Source organism: Musca vetustissima, unplaced genomic scaffold (genome assembly GCF_032173495.1).
Source record: "Musca vetustissima isolate MV318-11 ecotype Yass unplaced genomic scaffold, APGP_CSIRO_Mvet_v1 utg107756, whole genome shotgun sequence".
Classification (NCBI taxonomy): Eukaryota; Metazoa; Arthropoda; class Insecta; order Diptera; family Muscidae; genus Musca; species Musca vetustissima.
The window spans coordinates 1-20,474 of record NW_026877958.1 but is presented as its reverse complement, the minus strand read 5'-3'; the positions used below and the strand labels follow the sequence as shown (position 1 = coordinate 20,474).

The following is a 20,474-nucleotide window of genomic DNA, read 5'->3' as shown; positions in this document are numbered from 1 at the left end:
TCACAGAAAAAAATTATTATTGATATATTTTCACTAGGGAAATGAGTTATCGATAACTATTATTGGTTAAAAAGTGGTTATCCATAGCAATTTTTTTCATATAAGAGTAGTTATCGATAACATTTATTCATAGAAAATTGTTTATCGATAACTTTTCTTTAAAAATTTATTGTTATCGAAATTTTTTTCACCAAATTAATTGTTATCGAAATCATTTCTCTAACTAAAAGTTATTATCGATAACTTTTTTTCACAGAAAAACTTGTTATCGATATATTTTTACTAGTGAAAATGTGTTATCGATAGTTTTTCTTTCAAAAATGTTATTATCGATAACAATTCTCCATAAAAATGTCGTTATCGATAAGGATCCTCCATAAAAAGCCTTGTTATCGACAATTTTTTTCTTATTTTTCATTACAAAATTTTGGTCTGCACCACATTGACGAAGCCGTCAACTTTCGTTAAACAGCAAAAACAACAAAAATGTGGTTTCTTGTCAACGTAATCGTAAAAGATATCATCATGATCATAAAGAAACTCATCATGAATATTGTTGTTGCTGTTGTGGTCATAGTCATCATCAACTTCATCAAGCTTGTCGTCAAACTCAAAGTGACAAGTCAAGTGGCGGTGATGATGACGATAGTGGTGGTGGTCATTATTCAAACGCGTCACGTAAACCGGGAATGTTGGTTTATTGCAATTGCTGTGGCGATTTTTTAAGCTGATACCATACCAAGTACCATGTTGTTGTTGTTGTGTTGTTTTCTGTTTTATAAGTGGTGGTTATGTTGCGCCTGCGCAACAATTATTTGCCCAAGTTTCGTAGAAATGCCGTCGCGACAAACAACGTAATACTTATATGTGAATGTGAAATAATATTTCACTTTTTTCGTATGCAAGAGAAGCAATTTCTGTCGCAGCGACAGCAACAACAACAACAACGACAATAAAAACACCAACTACTGTAGCCATAATGACTTAAATGGTTAAGAAAGATTGAAATAAAGTTATTTACCAATTTGAGTTTGGGTTTATGGGCTTGAGACAGCCGGTACATAATTACACGTTTTGGGGAAGTGAATATTTGGGGGAATTTGATTTTGAAAAAAATAGGCAATAAGAAATGGTGGGAAAGGTAGAGAGCAGAGTAAACACCCATTTAAATTTTAAGTTTAGAAATTTGTTTATTTTTTCATTGTTAGGAAATTGTAGAGACGTTTTTTTAAATTTTTTATTGAAAAAAGAGTTTGAAAAAATTTTGAGTTTTTGTGGTAGGTCAGTACGGCTTTTATTTTTATGAGCGTGGGAATTTTTTTACCAACTACAGTCGAAATTAAAAAAAAAAATAAAGAAACAATTTTTTATCGCCTTCCAAGGCCTATAGAAAAATTTTCATGGACCTCAAAGGGTTATAAAAAATGTTAGGAAATTTTAATAGGCTTCCTAGCCATACATAAAAATTATTATTTTCCTTTTTTCATAGATTTTCGACACCTTAAAAGATTTAGAAATAGTTTCATAGACCCTTCGAGGCCTCTAACATTTTTAGAAATATTTTCATATACCTACGAGGCTTATAGACATTTTAAAGAAAATTTCCCAAGGCCTATAAAATCGTATAAACATTATTTGTATGCCACCCAGCCAATATAACTTTAAATTTTCTAAAAAAAATATTTTTTTTTCCAAAAACCTCTAAATCCAAAAAAATATAAATATAATAAATAATAAATATAAAGCAATTTTCAAGAGACCATGAGCTATGTAACAGACATAGAAAATGTTTTTACATGCAGCCGTGTGCCATACAATTTTATAAAAAATAAATATATTGTCGTTTAAGACCAAACGTTTTCATTGGACTTTTTTATAGACCTTCGGAAGCCTCAAAAATGTCTAAACTAATTTTCATACACCAACAAGACCTATAACATTTTATAGAAAATTTTTTCATAAGCTCTAAGCCCTCCGAGGAACATACAATTTTATAGAACCGTTTTCAGGGGCCTCAAAGATCTATTACATTTCTTACAGCCGTATAAAAAATTATAGATTTTTTTAACATGCCTACGAGGTTCACAAAACAATAGGCTTTCGCGCAACATAAGAATTTTTTAAAATTTTTTTATACAAATTCGGAGGGCTTTTAGAATTTCGATTTTTTTGTAAGCATCCGAGACCAATAGAAAGTTGTTTATGAGCCTTCCAAGCATTATTAGAAAATATGTTTCATAGGCCTCCGAGTCATATAAAATTTTCAGAAAGCCTCTGAGGTCTACAGAATTTTAGAAAAAAAAAATATTTCGTTGTCCATACAATTTAATAGAAAATTTTTTACAAGCCTCCAAGGCATGCACAATTTTGTAGCAATTATATATATATATATATATTGCCCTTGGCGGCCGATAAAAAATTATACAAAAACATTTCTTAGGTCTCCGGGTCCCTAACATTTGTGAAACAAACTTTTACATATCTTCGAGGCCTACAAAATTTTATAAGCAAATTTCATGGGCCACCAAGGTCTATAAAATTAAAGATTTACTAAAGAATTTTTCAGAAACCTTTTTACAAGCCCTTGTGACCTATAACTTTTTTAAGAAAAATTTAGACAGACCTACAGACCTATAAAATCATACAGAAAAAAATCATATGGAATGTGTTTATGCCTCTGAGGTGTATGATATATATATAATTTTTTATAGAACTTCAAGGCGTATATAATTGAAGGAAGGCTATACAATTGTCATATGTACACCGGAACGTATACGTGGCGACATCAATCATACGGATGCAAAAGAAAACGCCTGAGTGGAGCAAAAATTGTTATCTTGTTTTTTTGGGGACCAAAGGACATTTTTGAAAGCCTAAAACGAAGTTCTTAGAGAACCCGAGAAGACAATTTAAATTTAATTTCCATAGAAACTCCTTGATGCTCCTAAAAATCTTGTAATTAGACACAAATTGGATTACTCAGAGAATACCCAAAAATGTTAACATGTAGAAAATCCAAAAATCTCTTTTCACCACCGTAACGTATACGTGTTGACATCAACTACAACTCCATACGAATTAAGCAAGTATTTTTAACGAAGAGCGGACGAGAACATTTTAATAGAAATTTAACTAAACCGAGGTATACAATGCCCACAACATTTAATAGAAAATGATTATAAGACCTCGAAGTATATAAAATTTTATAGACAAATTTACAGAGGCTTTCGAGTGCTGACTTTTTGCTACGACCACCAGAACGTATGCGTGCTGACAACAATTATACGCCCCTCTAAGATCACACCCCAGAAGAGAAAATCAGATACTTCTTAATAAGTCCTAAGATAGATTTTGATATAAAAATTATTATTTATTACATTACGAATCATCGATAATATCAGGGGCTTGCAAGGATTCCACTATTTTTGGGGTTTCAGAGGCTACACATATTCTTTAATTTCTTTATAGACTTTCGTGACTTTAAAAAATTTATAGAAATTTTGTTATATGGCTCGGAGTCCTTAATCTTTTTATCTTTAAAAAATAAAAAAAAAAACAAATAATAATGATTTCTATAGTGACTACTAGAACGTATACTTGCTGACAAAAATTGTACGCCACAACGTCAGAGAACAACATCTAATATTTATAAAGAAATTCCGAGTGATATTTTGATAGAAACATAATGATTTATTGCATTCCAAGTCCTCTAAAATTTAATAGACATTTTTTCATGACTTTCCGATGGCTCTACTATTTTTGAGAACATTAGCATGGGCTTCAAAGACTATATATTTGTTTAATTCTTTTCATAGACCAAAGTGGGTTCTAAAATGTTATAGAACATTTTTCAGAGGCCTCCGACGATTTTTCTCTTCAGAGAAAATCTAAAGAAAATTATAATTTTCCCTATGACCACCAGAACGTATTCGTGATGACAACAATTATTCGCCATTCAATATTATTTTATTATTTTTTAAATAATTTCGGAGGGATATATAAATGGAAAACTGAAATATATTTTTGTAAAGGACACGTACGAAATATCAAGCCTACGGACCTTATTACATGTTTTCCTTAAGCCAAAATATAGTAAAATATTATTTTTTCGGTGTCCACCAGAACGTACACGTTATGACAACAATTATACGCCTTTTTTTAAAAGAATTCTATTCATTTTTAATAGAATAATAAAATATATTTTTTATGGGAAAATAAAAGACATTTTCAGAAATACCACACATGAAGAAAAAGGACTTCTTCTGGAGGACCAAAAAATATTCTCAGCAAAGTCTGAAATGTCTCCTTTTTACGTAGGGTTTTGAGGTCTATAACATATAAGTTTTTTTCATAGACCCATCATTTTTGTGATTATGCAAAGAATCCGAACATTTCTCTTCCTTCAAAATTTATTTTCATTAATGAGCAAACTTTAATTTGTTGTCATCCACCTCCTTAATTCCTTAATATTTTTGGAGCCCTCAGGCCACCAATCTTCCCCAATTAAGACAAATTACAATTGATAATTTGTCAATTATCACCTACATAAAAATGTATTACCCACACAGATTAAGATAATGAAATTATGTAGAGATGGCCATACAAAGATACATAGCTTCTTAATACTCTCACAAATTAATCAAATTAAAATTGAGCCGAAGGCCAGAACAATATTAAATGGGTGGTGAGAGGAGAAAGCTGCTGCATAAGCATCGATAATCTTATAATTAATTTAAAAAATGTCGAAAAAACAATAACAAAGGAAATTCAGAGAGGAGGGGAAAAGTTCTCCTTATGATAAAACTAATACAAAAAAAAAAATATTTTTTTCTCAAGAAACATCAGAACGTATACGTGGTGACAGCAATCATACGCCTCATAACACCATAATGCGATACTGTTGCACAGATATACATTTTTATGGACCTTTTGATATAAAAGAAGGAGTGTTTCTTGCAGAATATCAGAAGTAGCTTTCTATGAAAAGCGCTGACATAATTCATACATTATTAAAAAAATCTCCTGAGGCGAGCGGAATGTTTTTTTCTTGGGAGACAACTTCCTATAGTAGAAGAACAAATATGTTAAAGGCAAAATGGAGTTTCCACAGAAGGTCAAAATGTTCCTAAAAATATTAAATTCTATTCCATAGTCAGGTTAGTACTGAGATAAATTATATTTCCCTTATGACCACCAGAACGTATACATACTGACAGCAATCATACGCACCTGAAGACAACAACCCGAGAGGAGAGGACTTTAGAATTTTAAAAAATATATTTTTCGTAGGCCTTTCAGGCTTATACAATTGTTTCCATAAGAATTCGAGGCCTATAACATTTTATATAGAAAATTTTTCATAAACCTCGGATTTTTCATAAGCCTCCGAGGCCAATAGAAATTTGTTCATAGACATACGAGGCCTTTAAAATTTTTTCATAGGTCTCTGAGGCCTCTCAGGCGTATACAATTTTTTTCCATAAGACTTCGAGGCCTAAAACATTTTATAGAGAACTAATGAAAAATGTATAGGAGACCAGTAGAGTCTTTGCATAGATGAGCGGGAGTTCAGAAGTGACTTTTATAGATGCCCAAAACATTTTATGAATAATTTTCAATAGATCTTTGTGATTCATAAGATGAAATTGTGATAGATATAGAAATCTATAAATCTATACATTTTATAGGCTTTCAAAGTCTATGAGAAAATTTCTGCCAAGAAAAAAAAACAAAACTTCGAAGACCTCTTATTGGACGTCAGAAGAGCCATCCATTAGCAGGATAATTTGACTTCGAAATTGTGTTCTTGGGTATTTCTAAAAATATTTTCCTAAGAGGAACCAATTACAATTTTAATAGAGAACCAAAGCCAGTTCTTACAGAAGAGCGAAGTGAAGCGACCCAAAAGCACTCCGTAATAATCTTGAAGGCTAGGGGGTTGTTTATATAAAACTTCGAGAAGAAAATTGGCCTCTTTATTTGGGATATAAAAAGTATTTGCTGTGATTACCTCGAGGATCGAGAATTTCCTATGCCAGAAGGCCCTACCTTTTGTGGATCAATTGTCCTACTCTACTCTTAAAGAAGATTTTGGCCTATGATTATGGGTGGCCACAAATTTCTCCAATGAGTAGCTACGAAATTCACGTTTGGGACCCCATATGATCACCGGAATGTATACGTGTTGACATAAGTTATACGCCCCTGAATACTTCAAGACTCAAAAAGGCATTTTATAAAAAAACTTGGAGGCATATTAAGAGCTTAGAGCTGGACCTCTTTTTTCAGAAAACAAAAAAGTCTTCTCAGAAAGAAGCTTTTGGGATCTCCTATAGGTCTTCGAAGTGTTTTTCTCATGAAAGACTACGAATATGTTCTTCGAAAGAATCAAATGTAATTTAAAAAGAAAACTAGAGGGTCTAGTATTTCCATAGAAGACCAGCAAAGACTTACGGGGATACCTGAGGGGTGTCTTATAAAAAAGGTATTTCATGAAAACCTTGGACGCATTTCAATGAAGATCTGGGCCTCTTTTTTCTGAAATCAAAAATGTATTCTAAAAAAGAAGCTTCTGGGATTTCATATAGGTCCTCGAAGTGTTTTCTTAAGGAAGTCTAAACATATATTTTCTTAAAGAGAACCAGCTGAAAATTTAAAAGGAGACTAAATGAAGAAGTCTTAAAGGTTTTTTTAATAGAAAATCCGCCATGTCTAGCCTTGGAGGACCATTAAATATCTTTGAAACTTCTTTCTTAGAAGACATTTAAGAAGAGACCAAAATCATCCTTAGAATGAGTTCAAGATGTTCATAAAAGACCTTCTTGAGTATTGAGGTATTGGGGGGCGTATAACTTATGTCAGCACGTATACGTTCTGGTGGTCATATGGGGACCATTTCGAAAGCCCATAAGAGATTCTCGATGCTTTTTTCTTTGACGACATTTTCGTTTTCCAAAGAAGAAGAGACCAAGATCTTCCTTAAGATGAGTCCAAGATGTTCATAAAATACCTTCTTGAGGTTTTGTTGGACGTATAACTAATGTCAGCACGTATACGTTCTGGTGGTTATATGGGACTCTAAACGTGGAGCTCGAGGCTACTCATAGAGAGTTTTTTGATAGGATCTGAGGGGTTTCTTATAAAAAAACTTCGGGCTTCTCTAAAAGAAGATTTTAACCTTTGCTTATAGGTGAGCAAAAGGGTCTCCAAAGACAAGCAAATTTAAAAAAAGACTAAATGTAGGAGTCTAAAGGGTCTTTTTACAGAAAACCCGTCATATCTTCCCTTAGAGGACCATTTTGAAGGCTTATAAGAGATCTTAGAAGACATGTAAGAAGACACGAATATCTTCTTTAAGATGTGTCCAAGATGTTCCTAAAATACCTTTTTGAGGTATTGAGGGGCGTATAACTTTTGTCAGCACGTATACGTTCTGGTGGTCATATGAGGACCATTTCGAAAGCCTATAAAAGATTCTCGAAGCTGCTTTCATAAAAGACATTTTTGTTTTCCAAAAAAGAAGAGATTAAGATCTTCTTAAAGATGAGTCCAAAGTATTCATAAAAGAGCTTCTTGAAGTATTTAGGGGCGTATAACTAATGTCAGTACGTATACGTTCTGGTGGTCATATGGGATTCTAAACGAGGTCTGAGGGGTTTCTTATAAAAAAAAACTCGGAATCCTCCTAAACGAGATTTGGGCCTCTGTTTATAGGAGACAAAAAATGTATCCAATGTGAAACTTTGAGGATCTCCAATAGGACCTTATCAAGGCCTTTTTTTATTAGTGGACTAATTAACCTTTCGATTTTGTTTTGGCAGAATAATTTCTCCTAATTATCCTGCCCTGGATAAATATATATTCTTAAAGAGAACCAACTGAAATTTTAAAAGAAGACTAAATGAAGTCTTCTTATTGAAAATCCGCCATGTCTTGGAGGACCATTTCAAAGGCACATTAAAGGCCTTTGAAGGCTTTTCTTAGAAGACATTTAAGAAGAGACAAAAATTGTCTTTAGAATGAGTCCAAGATGTTCATAAAAGACCTTCTTGAGTATTGAGGTACTGAGGGGCGTATAACTTATGTCAGCACGTATACGTTCTGGTGGTCATATGGAGTCTTATGGGTGAAGTACGAAGCTACTTATAGAGAGATTTTTGGTAAGGCCTGAGAGGATACTTAAAAAACCTCGGGCTCGTTTTAAACAAGATTTTGACCTCTGTTTATAGTAGAGCAAAACATTCTCCATAGAGAAGCTTGGAGGATCTCCTATAGGACTTTATCAAGGTTTTTTTCAGTGGGTTAATTATTTAATCGATTTTATTGGTAGAATAATTCCTCCTGATTATCCTGCCAGGGGAAAAAATTGAAACACAAAATAAAATGGGAAGACATTTAAGAGTGGACCAAGATTTCGGGGCGTATAACTCATGTCAGCACGTATACGCTCGAAGCTATTCATAAAGATATTTTTTGTATGGTCTGAGGAGTTGCTCATAAAAAACTCGGAGAGCAAAAATATCTCCTAAGAGGAGCTTCGAGGATCTCCTATAGGACCTTATCAAGACTTTTTTTATTAGTGGGTTAATTATTTAATAGTTTATATTGGCAGAATATTTCCTCCCGATTATCCTGCCAGGGGAAAAAATTGAAACCAACCAAAAAATGTGAAGACATTTAAGAAGAGACCAGGATTGAGGGGCGTATAACTTATGTCAGCACGTATACGTTCTGGTGGCCATATGTAATTCTAGACGTGGAGCTCGGAGATTTTTGGTAAGGCCTGAGAGGTTACTTAAAAAAACTCGGGCTCCTCTTAAACAAGATTTTGGCCTCTGTTTATAGGAGAGCAAAATCACTCCTAAGAGGAGCTTTGAGGATTTCCTATAGGACCCCATCAATGCCTTTTTTATTAGTGGGTTAATTATTTAATCGATCTTATTGGCAGAGTAATTCCTCCTAATTATCCTGCGAGGGAAAAACATTGAAACCCTTAAAAAACGTGAAGACATTTAAGAAGAGATCAAAAAATTGAAGAGCGTATAACTTATGTCAGCACGTATACGTTCTGGTGGTCATATGGAATCCAAAACGTAGAGCTCGAAGCTACTCATAGTAGACATAATTTGGTAAGGCCTGAGAGGTCTCTTATAAAAACAACCTCGGACTACTCTTAAAGAATATTTGGTCCCCTGTTTATGGGAGACAAAAAATGTATCCAATGAAAAGCTTCGAGGATCTTCTATGGGGTCCTATAGAAGATCCTCCTTCTTTTAATTAGTGGATTATTTAAATCGATTTTATTGACAGAACATTTCCTCCTCAATATCCTGCCCCGGAGGAAAAAATGGAATACCCACCAAAAAATGTGAAAAAAATCCCATCCTCCTTCTGCCTCCCACCTTGAACCTCGAGTTCATACCTCTCTCTCTTACCTTTTTGGCATAATTTTTACCATCCATTTGATGAAAAGCCGATGAGGAGTTCCGCTCACTACCGCTGTGATACGGTGATAGCTGGGGAAAGACTAAATTTTGTAATTGTTGTTGTTTTTGGTGCAGCTGCAATTTGCTGAAACTTTTTTGCAGTGGCAATTTATGGTGATGCTGAGGATGCGGATGATGGCCAAAATCCAGCTGGTCATCGTGTTGATAATGCGGCGAGCCGGTTGTGAATTGCTGCAGCTGTGGATCATGTAATTTATAATTAAGAAGTGAACCTGCAACACTAGAGTGATGATGCCGATGATGTGGATGCTGCGGTTGATGATGATGGCTTAAACCATTGGCCAATGGTATTTCCATCATGCTGACCTGATGTAGTTGTGTGGAGGATGATGATGGCATGCGATTCGGGGTGTTCGGAGTTACGGTATGCTGATGCTGATGAGTTGTGGCCCTGTGTTGAGCTACCTGCTGAAAATGTTGCTGATGATGGCAAAGTGCCGAACCATTGTTCGCCACTGCCGTATCGCACTGACACATGGATGTCTGTGTTGTTGTGGCCCTGCCATGCGGCATATGTGGCTGTGGCGGTGGTGTGGGTATATCCAGTGGCACCAAATAGGTTTTCTGCTGGCCACCAGCAATTTCAGCATCCATTTCCAATTCACTGCCATCGTCGAGTAGGAAGGTGGATGAGGCTGATATGCTGGTGTTCTGATGGTGGTGGTGATGATGGTTCGGGAGGTGTGAGAGGTGCTGGGAGTGCTGCTCGTTAACATAACGACTCTCATATGTGTCGTTTGTATAAATGTTATGATGTAATGAAGTTCGAGAGCCTAATGTAGTTGCCTCCATGCCGGATTTATCAAGGTAGCCTAAGCCGGAGCCACTGCCAGAAGTTCCGCCACCCCCACTTATGGCTGCTATTGAGGTTTTATGCAAAGCTCCACCATCATTGGCCATTCTATTAGACGAATTAATTCGCAGTTGTTTAGCATGTGCCAGAGGTGGCTGGTTCGGATGGTGCTGCAGATTGCCATCATAGCGGCTACAGAGGCTACCCTGCTTTTCACTAAACAAATTACAATGTCTGCCCTCAGTTAGGGCTGAATCACTATCGAATGATGTGGCGGCACTAATGTGGCCAGCATTGCCATTATCTTCTATCACACCCCCTCTGGGTCCACCTCCTCTTCCCCCACCATTATTCCTCGTTGTTGAAAAATTGTCTTCCTCATCCTGTTGCTGTTGCTGCTGCGGCTGACGTTTGTTGATATTCTCATCTTCACTGCTGGCATTGTTCGGATTACTGCTACTGCTCATTACCTCACGAACACTGCTGTCACGGCCGCTATCCCGGCCACTGTCTTGGCTGCTGGAATATCCAGTAATCCTTGTGGCCCGAGACAAATTATGATGATTCGGATGCTGATGCGGAATCTGATGATGCTGATGATTCGTATTTTGATTTTGATGCAGATTCGGATACTGTTGCTGCTTGGTGTTATTTAAATATTTACCATATTTGGCCAAGATTTTATTCGGACCATAATCGAAGTGACTTAACTGGATTTCGGAGGAGGGCGAACGAATACACACACCCGAAATTAAAATCAAAGAAAATATCAAAACACACAGTTATTTGCAGATTTTATCAGCGGGATGGAGCAACAAAACTAAAAAAATCTCGGGATAATATCGGTACGTTTTATGGAATACTAGGGGGAGGGTTGGAGGAGGTGTAACGAAGCAAAAAAACAAATAAAAATCTAAGAAAATTTTGTTTTTGCAAAATAGTCAGGCTTAATCCCAGTTTGTTGTTTTTATAAAAAACAACTATTTATTAGTGGGGAATGTATGGCATTGTCCGCCGAGGGGTAAGGCAGGGAAGACTATAGTTTCGGATCTCGCCACTGATCCTCATCAGTTCCCTTAGTTTTTTGTTGGGATATTCTCCCCAGAAGCTATTAATAGCTTCTTTACAAAAAACCTTTCAAACCCAAATGTCTCTTGTGACAATTCGAAGTTCTTACGTTACCAGCAATACGACCCCAATGAGAAGTTCGTTTCGTTGGCGCCTGACTTCGTGGTCAACAAGGCATTTACAGACAACTACAATACATTTCCCACTGCTATGTGTCGTCACTTTGTGACGAATGCACATAACGTTGTTGTTGGCATTGCTAGTTAAAGCAATAAACCAAACAAACGAAGTCAGGCGCCAACGAAACGAACTTCTCATTGGGGTCGTATTGCTGGTAACGTAAGAACTTCGAATTGTCACAAGAGACATTTGGGTTTGAAAGGTTTTTTGTAAAGAAGCTATTAATAGCTTCTGGGAGAATATCCCAACAAAAAACTAAGGGAACTGATGAGGATCAGTGGCGAGATCCGAAACTATAGTCTTCCCTGCCTTACCCCTCGGCGGACAATGCCATACATTCCCCACTAATAAATAGTTGTTTTTTATAAAAACAACAAACTGGGATTAAGCCTGACTATTTTGCAAAAACAAAATACAAATGGTATCCCAAATAACCCGCCAAACACTACTGAATCTAAGAAAATTTCTAAAAAATCCGCAGTCAAGGATTTCATGCAGGACTACAAAATATGATTCTATGGTAAATACCCTAACTCGAGAGGTATAAGCAGATCTACGGGGGGAAGTAGAAAATGTGGGCTACAACATATTTAAAAAAATAATAAGAATACAAAAATAAAAATTTCCGATCTATTGGTTCGTAAAAAATTCATGCTTTGAAAAAATACCCTTAGTAGTAGGGAATATTTAGTTAAAAAATAAAAATTAAATAAAGTTCGGTAGGGCCAACATTTTTTTACTCCCTAGAAGTGGTCGGTACCTTTTGGTTGGGGAGCGATGTTAGCCTCCAGAAGACCGGAATACCAAATTATAGCCACTTCGGTGGGAGAAAATGCGGCTATAACCTTCAAAATAGAGAAAATCGGGTCGAACCGCTATATTTAAGATGTGCCTGAAGATGTTTTGATGTAGAAATTTTTTTACACAAATGTATGTCAGCCCCCAAGAACCCGGAAGACCGAATTACAGCCACTTCGTTGGTGAAAATTCGGCTAAAACATTAAAAACCACGAAAATCGGTCGGGATCTTCATATGAGGGTACATAAAGATGGCACGAGATTGATAATTTTCTATATAGAGGTTAAGCAGCCTCCAAGAACCTGGAATGCCAAATAACGGCCACTTCGGTGGTAGCATTCAGCTAAAAACTCGATAATATGGAAAATCGGGCGGAAACGTTATATAGAGGCTGTACTTAAAGGTGGTTCGATGTAGAAATTTTTCTGCACAAATGAATGTCAGCCCCCAAGAACCTGGAAGGCCACTTCGCTGGGAGAAAATTCAGCTGATTCTCTCAAAACCACGAAAATCGGTCGGGATCTTCATATGAGGGTACATAAAGATGGCACGAGATTGATAATTTCCTATATAGAGGTTAAACAGCCTCCAAGAACCTGGAATGCCAAATAACAGCCACTTCGATGGGAGCATTCAGCTAAAACTTCGAATATAGCGAAAATCGTGCGGAACTGTTATATGGAAGCTGTACTTAAAGGTGGTTCGATGTAGAACATTTTCTGCACAAATGTTTGTCAGACCCCAAGAACCCGGAAGACCGAATTACAGCCACTTCGTTGGTGAAAATTCGGCTGAAACATTAAAAACCACGAAAATCGGTCAGGATCTCCATATGAGGGTTATATCTAAAGATGAATCGATATTGATAATTTTTTATATAGAGGTTAAGCAGCCTCCAAGAACCTGGAATGCCAAATAACAGCCACTTCGTTGGGAGCATTCAGCTAAAATCTCGAAAATATCGAAAATCGAGCGGAACCGTTATATGGAGACTGTAATTAAAGGTGGTTCGGTGAAAAAAAAATTTCTGCACAAATGTATGACAGCCCCCAAGAACCCGGAAGACCAAAACTACAGCCCTTCGGTGGTGCAAATTCGGCTGAAACGTTTAAAATCTCGAAAATCGGTCATATGTGGGTTATACCTAAAGATGAATCGATATTGATAATTTTTTATATAGAGGTTAAGCAGCCTCCAAGAACCTGGAATGCCAAATAACAGCCACTTCGGTGGGAGCATTCAGCTAAAATCTCGAAAATATCGAAAATCGAGCGGAACTGTTATATGGAAGCTGTACTTAAAGGTGGTTCGATGTAGAAATTTTTCTGCACAAATGTATGTCAGCCCCCAAGAACCTGGAAGACCACATTACAGCCACTTCGTGGGGGAGAAAATTCAGGTGATTCTCTCAAAACCACGAAAATCGGTTGGGACCTTCATATGAGGGTTATACCTAAAGTTGGATCGATATTGATAATTTTCTATATAGATGTTAAGCAGCCCCCAAGAATGTGGAATGGCAAATAACAACCACTTCGATGGGAGCATTCAGCTAATAACTCGAAAATATCGAAAATCGGATGGAAACTCCATATGAGGGCTATGTTAAAACGTGGATCTATATCGAAAATATTTGGCACAGAGGTATAGCAGTCTCCAAGAATAGTTAATACCTAATCACACCCACATCGTGGGGGGAAATTTGACTAAAACCTCGAAAATATCGATAATCATGCGGAACTGTTATATGGGGACTATACCTAAATATGAATCTATATTGATAATTTTTGGTATGGAGGTACGTTAGGCTCCAATAACTCTTAATACCAAATTACAGCCACTTCGGTGAGAGCATTCAGCTAAAACCTTGATAATATTGAAAATCGGACGGGACCTTCATACGAGGGCTATGTTAAAATATGGACCTACAACGAAAATATTTGGCACAGAGGTATAGCAGCCTCTAATAACCCTTAATGCCAAATTACACCCACTTCGATTGGGAAAAATGCGGCTGAAACTTTCAACACCACGAAAATCGGTCGGAAACGATATATGGGAGCTATACTTAAAGCAGAATCGATATTGATAATATTCGATACGGAGGTTTGGCAGCCATCAAGAACTCAAAATTCCAAATTACACCTACTTCGGTGGGGAAAATGTGGCTAAAATCTCGAAAATTGGCCGGAACCCTCATATGTGGGCTATGTCATAACATGGAACTACAAAGAAAATATTTTGCAAATACGTGTGTTAGCCTCCAAGAATCCCGTTGCACCAAAATACAGCCACTTCGTTGGGGGAGTAGGGGGGGGGGGGGTGTTAAATGTGACTAAAGCCTCGAATATACCGAAAGTCGGGTGCTGCACCAAGGGTCCTATGTTTGTTTGATTGCGACGAAATTTGACATATCGTATTATATTGAGTTCAGAATGACGTGTATTAAATTTTAATGAAATCGGTTGAGATTTCGATATAGCTCCCATATATATTTTCACGATTTTATGTAAATGGGACACCAAGGGTCCCATGTTTCTCGGATTGCGACGAAATTTTGCATATCGTATCGAATTAAGTCTAAAATAATGCGTGTTAAGTTTTGGAGAAATCGGTTCAGTTTTCGATATAGAACTCCTATATATTTTCGTCCGATTTCACAATCACGCACCAGAGACTCTACGGTTCGATTACCAGGAAATTTGACAAAGCGTATCGAACTTCATCTTAAATGATGTGTATAAAGTTTTGTTCAAATCGGTTAAGATTTCAATATATCTCCCCTATATATTTTCGTCCGAGGTGTAGGACCTTGAAAACAAAACTTAATAAAAAACCCCAAAAACGATTTTTCTATAATTTTTTTTTTCAATTGCCGTTTCATATCCTTTCGACTTTTAATATTTTTATAATACCTATAAAATATCCCCCTCCCCTCCTTCATATTAATATCGGATTTTTTAATATTTATTTTTACGATTATTTTATTTGTAACTATATTCTCACTTATATGCTTTTATTATTACCCAGCCTATCCTTGACTCTTAATAGACTACTTCCTCAAAAATAAGCAACAGCAACAAAAAAATCCCGAAAATGAAAAAAATGAAAAACTTCCAGGACAATAGAAAGAAGCCCCTTAAATCCTTCTCCGATACAAAATAGGAAATTATTTTTTTTTTTGGTTCACATTTAAAGTCATTTTCAGTCAGCATCGGAATTATGCGAGGATGGCAAATAAAACAGTAGTTGATGAGAAGAGAAGAAGAAAACAAGGGTATATTTTTGTTATTGCCTTTTTCTCGGTTTTTCATTTATCCATCTATTCTAATGGTTTATTGTTATGATTGTTTATTTCTCCCTCCCTGTTATCCTAGTTGGTATTCTTTGGAGTTGTTGTTATTATTTTTACTTCTTTTGTAATTTTTCTTCCATTCTTTGTTTTTTTGTCTTTGCTTTTTTATGGGCCATTAGCAGAGCTTAAATTCAGTTTTTGTTTATTTTGTTTTTTTCTGTCCTACTCCTCTTCATCTTCTTCATCATCGGAGGTACTTATTTGCCATTCATACTTTTGTAGCCACAGTTTATTTACCGGAGTTTATTTTGGTTCTATTTGTATTCCGACAGACCTTTGAAGTGTAGGGGGAGGGGAAAAACGATTTGTTGATGATGATCAATTTTCGTGCTTTCATTTCATTTCGTTTTGTTTTTTGTTGTCTAGGAATGGCATGGCATGATAACAATTGTTGAACCTTAATCCCTAAACGCACAGACACACACACACATACACCTACACACACCTACCCACTTAGATACGATGTATAAAACAATTTCAATAAATAAAATTTGTCTTCACACAAAATTAAACACAAATTTGTTTACAATCATTTCGATCCTTGGGGGGTCCTTGAAAAAAAAAAAATTCAAATAATTGGTAATTAAAAAAATTATTAAAAATTTGTAAGGACCGGGCCAAGGTCGGACGAGGCCGTCTATATTTAATATCCTACAAAACGTGTGCTTAAACTCCCCATTTGCATAAAATCGGACAAAAATATATATGGGAGCTATATCGAAATCTGAATCAGTTTCAACAAAACTGTACATACATAAATCTAGACACAATTCGATACGATGTGCAAAATTTCATGTTAATCGATCCTAGATCCTTTGGAGCACCTTTAACGTGAAATCGGTCGAAAATATATATGAGGGAGCTATATCGGAATCGATTTCAACAACAATTAACACACATCATTTCAGGCTCAATACGACAGCCTGTGTAAGATTTTGTCGGAATATGTCAAATCTGAAGCCTCTGGAGCACCTTTTACATGAAATCAGACGAAAATATATATGTGAGCTATATCGAAGTCTGAACCGATTTTTATAAAATTTAATATATGCAATTATAGACTCATTTCGTTACGTTATGAAAAATTTCGTGTAGATCAAACAAACATAGGACCTTTGGTGCACCATTTTCATGAAATCGGACGAAAATATATAGGGGAGCTATATCGTAATCTGAATCGATTTCAACAAAAATTAACACACATAATTTTAGACTCAATCTGACAGCCTGTGCAAAATTTCATGCCAATCGATCAAATCTAGAACCTCTGGTGCGTGATATTCAAGAAATCGGTCGAACATATATATATGGGAGCTATATCGAAATCATTTTAGGCTCAATACGACAGCCTGTGTAAAATATTGTTGGAATCGGTCAAACCTGGAGCATCTGGAGAACCTTTTGCATGAAATCGGACAAAAATATAGAAATCTATAGATCGAAATCTCAACAGATTTTTATAAAATTTAATATATGTAATTTCGATACGATGTGCAAAATGTCTTGTCAATCGATCAAATCTAGAGCCCCTGGACCAGCTTTTACATGAAATCTGTCGAAAATATATATGGGAGCTATATGGAAATCTGAACCGGAGAGCTAGAAGTCTTCTCATTAGAAGAGCTTAAGGAATTCTTATTAGAAAAGTTTTAGGAATTCTTATTTGAAGAGCTCTAGGTATTCCTGCTAGAAGAGCTGAAGGCCTTCTTATTGGAAGAGGTTAGGACTTTCTTATTAGAAGAGCTGAAATTATTCTTATTGCAAGAGGATTAGATTTTCTTATTAGAAGAGCACGATGTGTTTTTATTAAAAGTGCTCAAGATCTTCTTATTGGAAGTGTGTTACGTGTTCTTATTAGAAGAGCTTTAGGTCACCTTAATGAAAGAACTTTAGGTCGTCGTATTAGAATAGCCTATGATCTTCTTATTATAAAAGTTGGAAGAGTGCTGGAAGTCTTCTCATTATAAGAGCTTAAGGAATTCTTATTAGAAGAGCCATAGGAATTCTTGTTTGAAGAGCTCTAGATGTTCTTGCTAGAAGAGCTAAAGGCCTTCTTATTGGAAGATGTTTAGGTCTTCTTATTAGAAGAGCTGAAAGTCTTCTTATTGAAAGAGGTTTAGGTTTTCTTAATAGAAGAGCAAGAGGTCTTCTTTAACTTTAATAGCTTTAGTTCTCCTTACTAGAATAACTGTAGGTCTTCTTATTAGTAGACCTTTAGGCTTTTTTAGGAACACCTTTAGGCATTCTTGTTAGAAGAGTTATGGGTCTTCTTATTAGAATAGCTTAAAGGATTAGAGGATCTTGTGGTTTTCTTATTAGAATCCCTTTAGGTCTTCTCATTAGAAGAGTTGAAGATCTTCTAATTAGAAGAGCTTTAAGGATACTTATTAGCGGAGCTTGAGATTTTCTTATTACAAGAGCTTTATGTCTTCTTATTAGAAGAGCTGTTGGTCTTCTTATTAGAAGAGCTGGAAGTTTTCTTATTAGAAGAACTTGAGGTCTTCTTAGAAGAAGATCTGTAGGTCTTCTTACAAGAAGAGCTGTAGGTCTTATTTTATAAAGAGCTGGAGATTTTCTTATTACAAGAGTTTTATTTTTTCTTATTAGAAGATCTTAAGATTTTCTTATTGGAAGAACTTTAGGTCTTTGTATTAGAAGAGCTGTATTCTTCTTATTGAAGAGCTGTAGACCTTTTTATTAGAAGAGCTGTAGGTCTTCTTATTGAAAGAGCTTAAGGTCTTCTTAGTGGAAGATCTTTTAATAAAAATGTTAGGTCTTTTTATTAGAAGAGCTTTATGTCATCTTTTTTTTAAGAGCTTTAGGTCTTCTTTTTACAAGAGCTTAAGGTATTCTTATCAGAAGAGTTGTATTTCTTCTTATTATAAGAGCTTTGAATGGCTTTAAGTCTTCTTATTAGAAGATCTTTTGGCCTTCTTATTAGAAGAGCTTTAGATTTTCTTATTAGAAGAGCTTTAGATTTTCTTATTAGAAGAGCTGATGGTATTCTTATTAGAGGAGCATTATATCTCCCAATTAGAAGAGTTTTATGTCTTCTTAATACAAGAGTTTTAGGTATTCTTATTAGAAGAGCTTGAGGACATCTTATTGGATTATGTTTAAGTCTTCATAATAGAAGAACTGGTGGTCTTCTTATTAGAAGAGCTATATGCCTTCTGAGTAAAATACCTTCAGGGCTTCAGGTCTTCTTAATGGAAGGTCTTAGGTCTTCTTATTAGAAAATCTTTAGATATTCTTATTAGAAGAACTATAGGTCTTCTTATTGGAAGAGCTTTAGGTCTTCTTCTTGGTAGACATTTAAATATTCTTATTAGAATATGTTGAAGTTTTGCATTTTGGGAAAACTTTATGAGTTCGAATGGGAAGAGCTTTAAGTCGTCATAGTAGAAGATCTACAGGTCTCCTTATTACAGTTTAACATTTAATATTAGATTTTATTTTTCTAAAAAACCCACAAACCTATAATTTCATTAGAAGAAATTTGCGGTATCTGTGTGTGTGTGCGTCTTCATTTTTTTTTTTTTTTTGAAACCACAGCCCTTTTATAAGCCCTTAATTTCGCCCCATTCACCCAAAAATGAATATTGGTTTTGTGCCAATATCTTAGGTCTCTGAACAGCAGCAGTTAAATAACCTCAATATATGTTCTAATTTGGCAAAAAAAGAGGAAATATTTGAGAGGAATACCTCCCTCCCCTCTCAGACATGCATATGTGTTTGTAATTCTGCCCTGCTTCTTCTCCTTCTTCTTTTGGTGCATTTCTCATTTTTTGGTCGTTTTTCATTATTTGTTCCTCATTAGTGGAAAAAGATTTGAAAGATGATGATATTTGCCCTGATGATGGTCAGCCACACACACAGACACACACGAACATGCATATATGCACACATACATACACATATGAATGATATGTGTTTTGTATGCCAACCAGAGAAATCACACGTCCGTATCCTTATTTCTTTTGAGAGCAATTATTTTTTTCCCGACACTGTTTGTGGTCTTTGCCGAACTCCATATCCTGCCGTTTCTTCTTGAGGCAATACTTTGGTTTAGATTTTTTCGTATTTCCTTCTCTTCCTTCTATTTATTTTCTGTATTTTTATTTTCTCTCCTTTTTTGACTATAATTTAATAGTGTTTGATATTTGCTGTTAGTGACCATCAACTCGACAAGGATAATGGCGAACAAGCTGGCTGGTTGGCTAGCTGGCAGCTTGGCTGGTTGGTCGGTCGGTCGATGGGTCATATTTGCTTCGTAATTAACAAAAGATGTTGAATATTTAAACAAAAGGATTTTTGTGTTTGATGGCTATTTTTTTTTATTTATTTATATGTATTTTTTGTTGTTGCTGTATTAGTTGAATGTTTGTTTTCCTTTTGATAAAAGTTTGATGCAGGTATGGCAAGGAGATTTAATTCGAATCAATATTTAATGCCAGTTGGATGTGGAAGGAAATTGGAAATTAGAGAAATGAATTATTATACATTCTTATTGGGAGAACTTAAGGCCTTATTATTAGAATATTTTTCAAAGGACCAGACGATGTGATAGAATCAATTTTTCAAAGATCCTAAAGCGTTCATTTTTGAAATGACCGTGAATTTTTGAAAGAAGGGCCTGCGACTACGATTTTTGGAGGAATATATTTTCAAAGGTCCCACAAGAATATTTTTTCTAAAGACCAGAGGCATGGATTTTGTTAAAGAATATTTTTAAGGATCTCAACAATGCGTGAATTGAGGAGGAGGAGGATG

The 20,474-nt window shown here is 35.5% G+C and overlaps 1 protein-coding gene across 1 annotated transcript; it reads right to left on the bottom strand.

Annotated features, from left to right (window-relative positions):
* Positions 1-417: 417 nt before the first annotated feature.
* Positions 418-11,009, bottom strand: LOC133322699 (LIM domain-containing protein A-like; the record flags this gene model as incomplete). The annotated part of the gene is made up of 2 exons (XM_061531664.1): positions 418-771; positions 9,435-11,009. Coding segments are annotated over 2 exons (1,929 nt in total), but the record flags the coding sequence as incomplete, so codon positions are not given.
* Between the last annotated feature and the right edge of the window lie 9,465 nt (positions 11,010-20,474).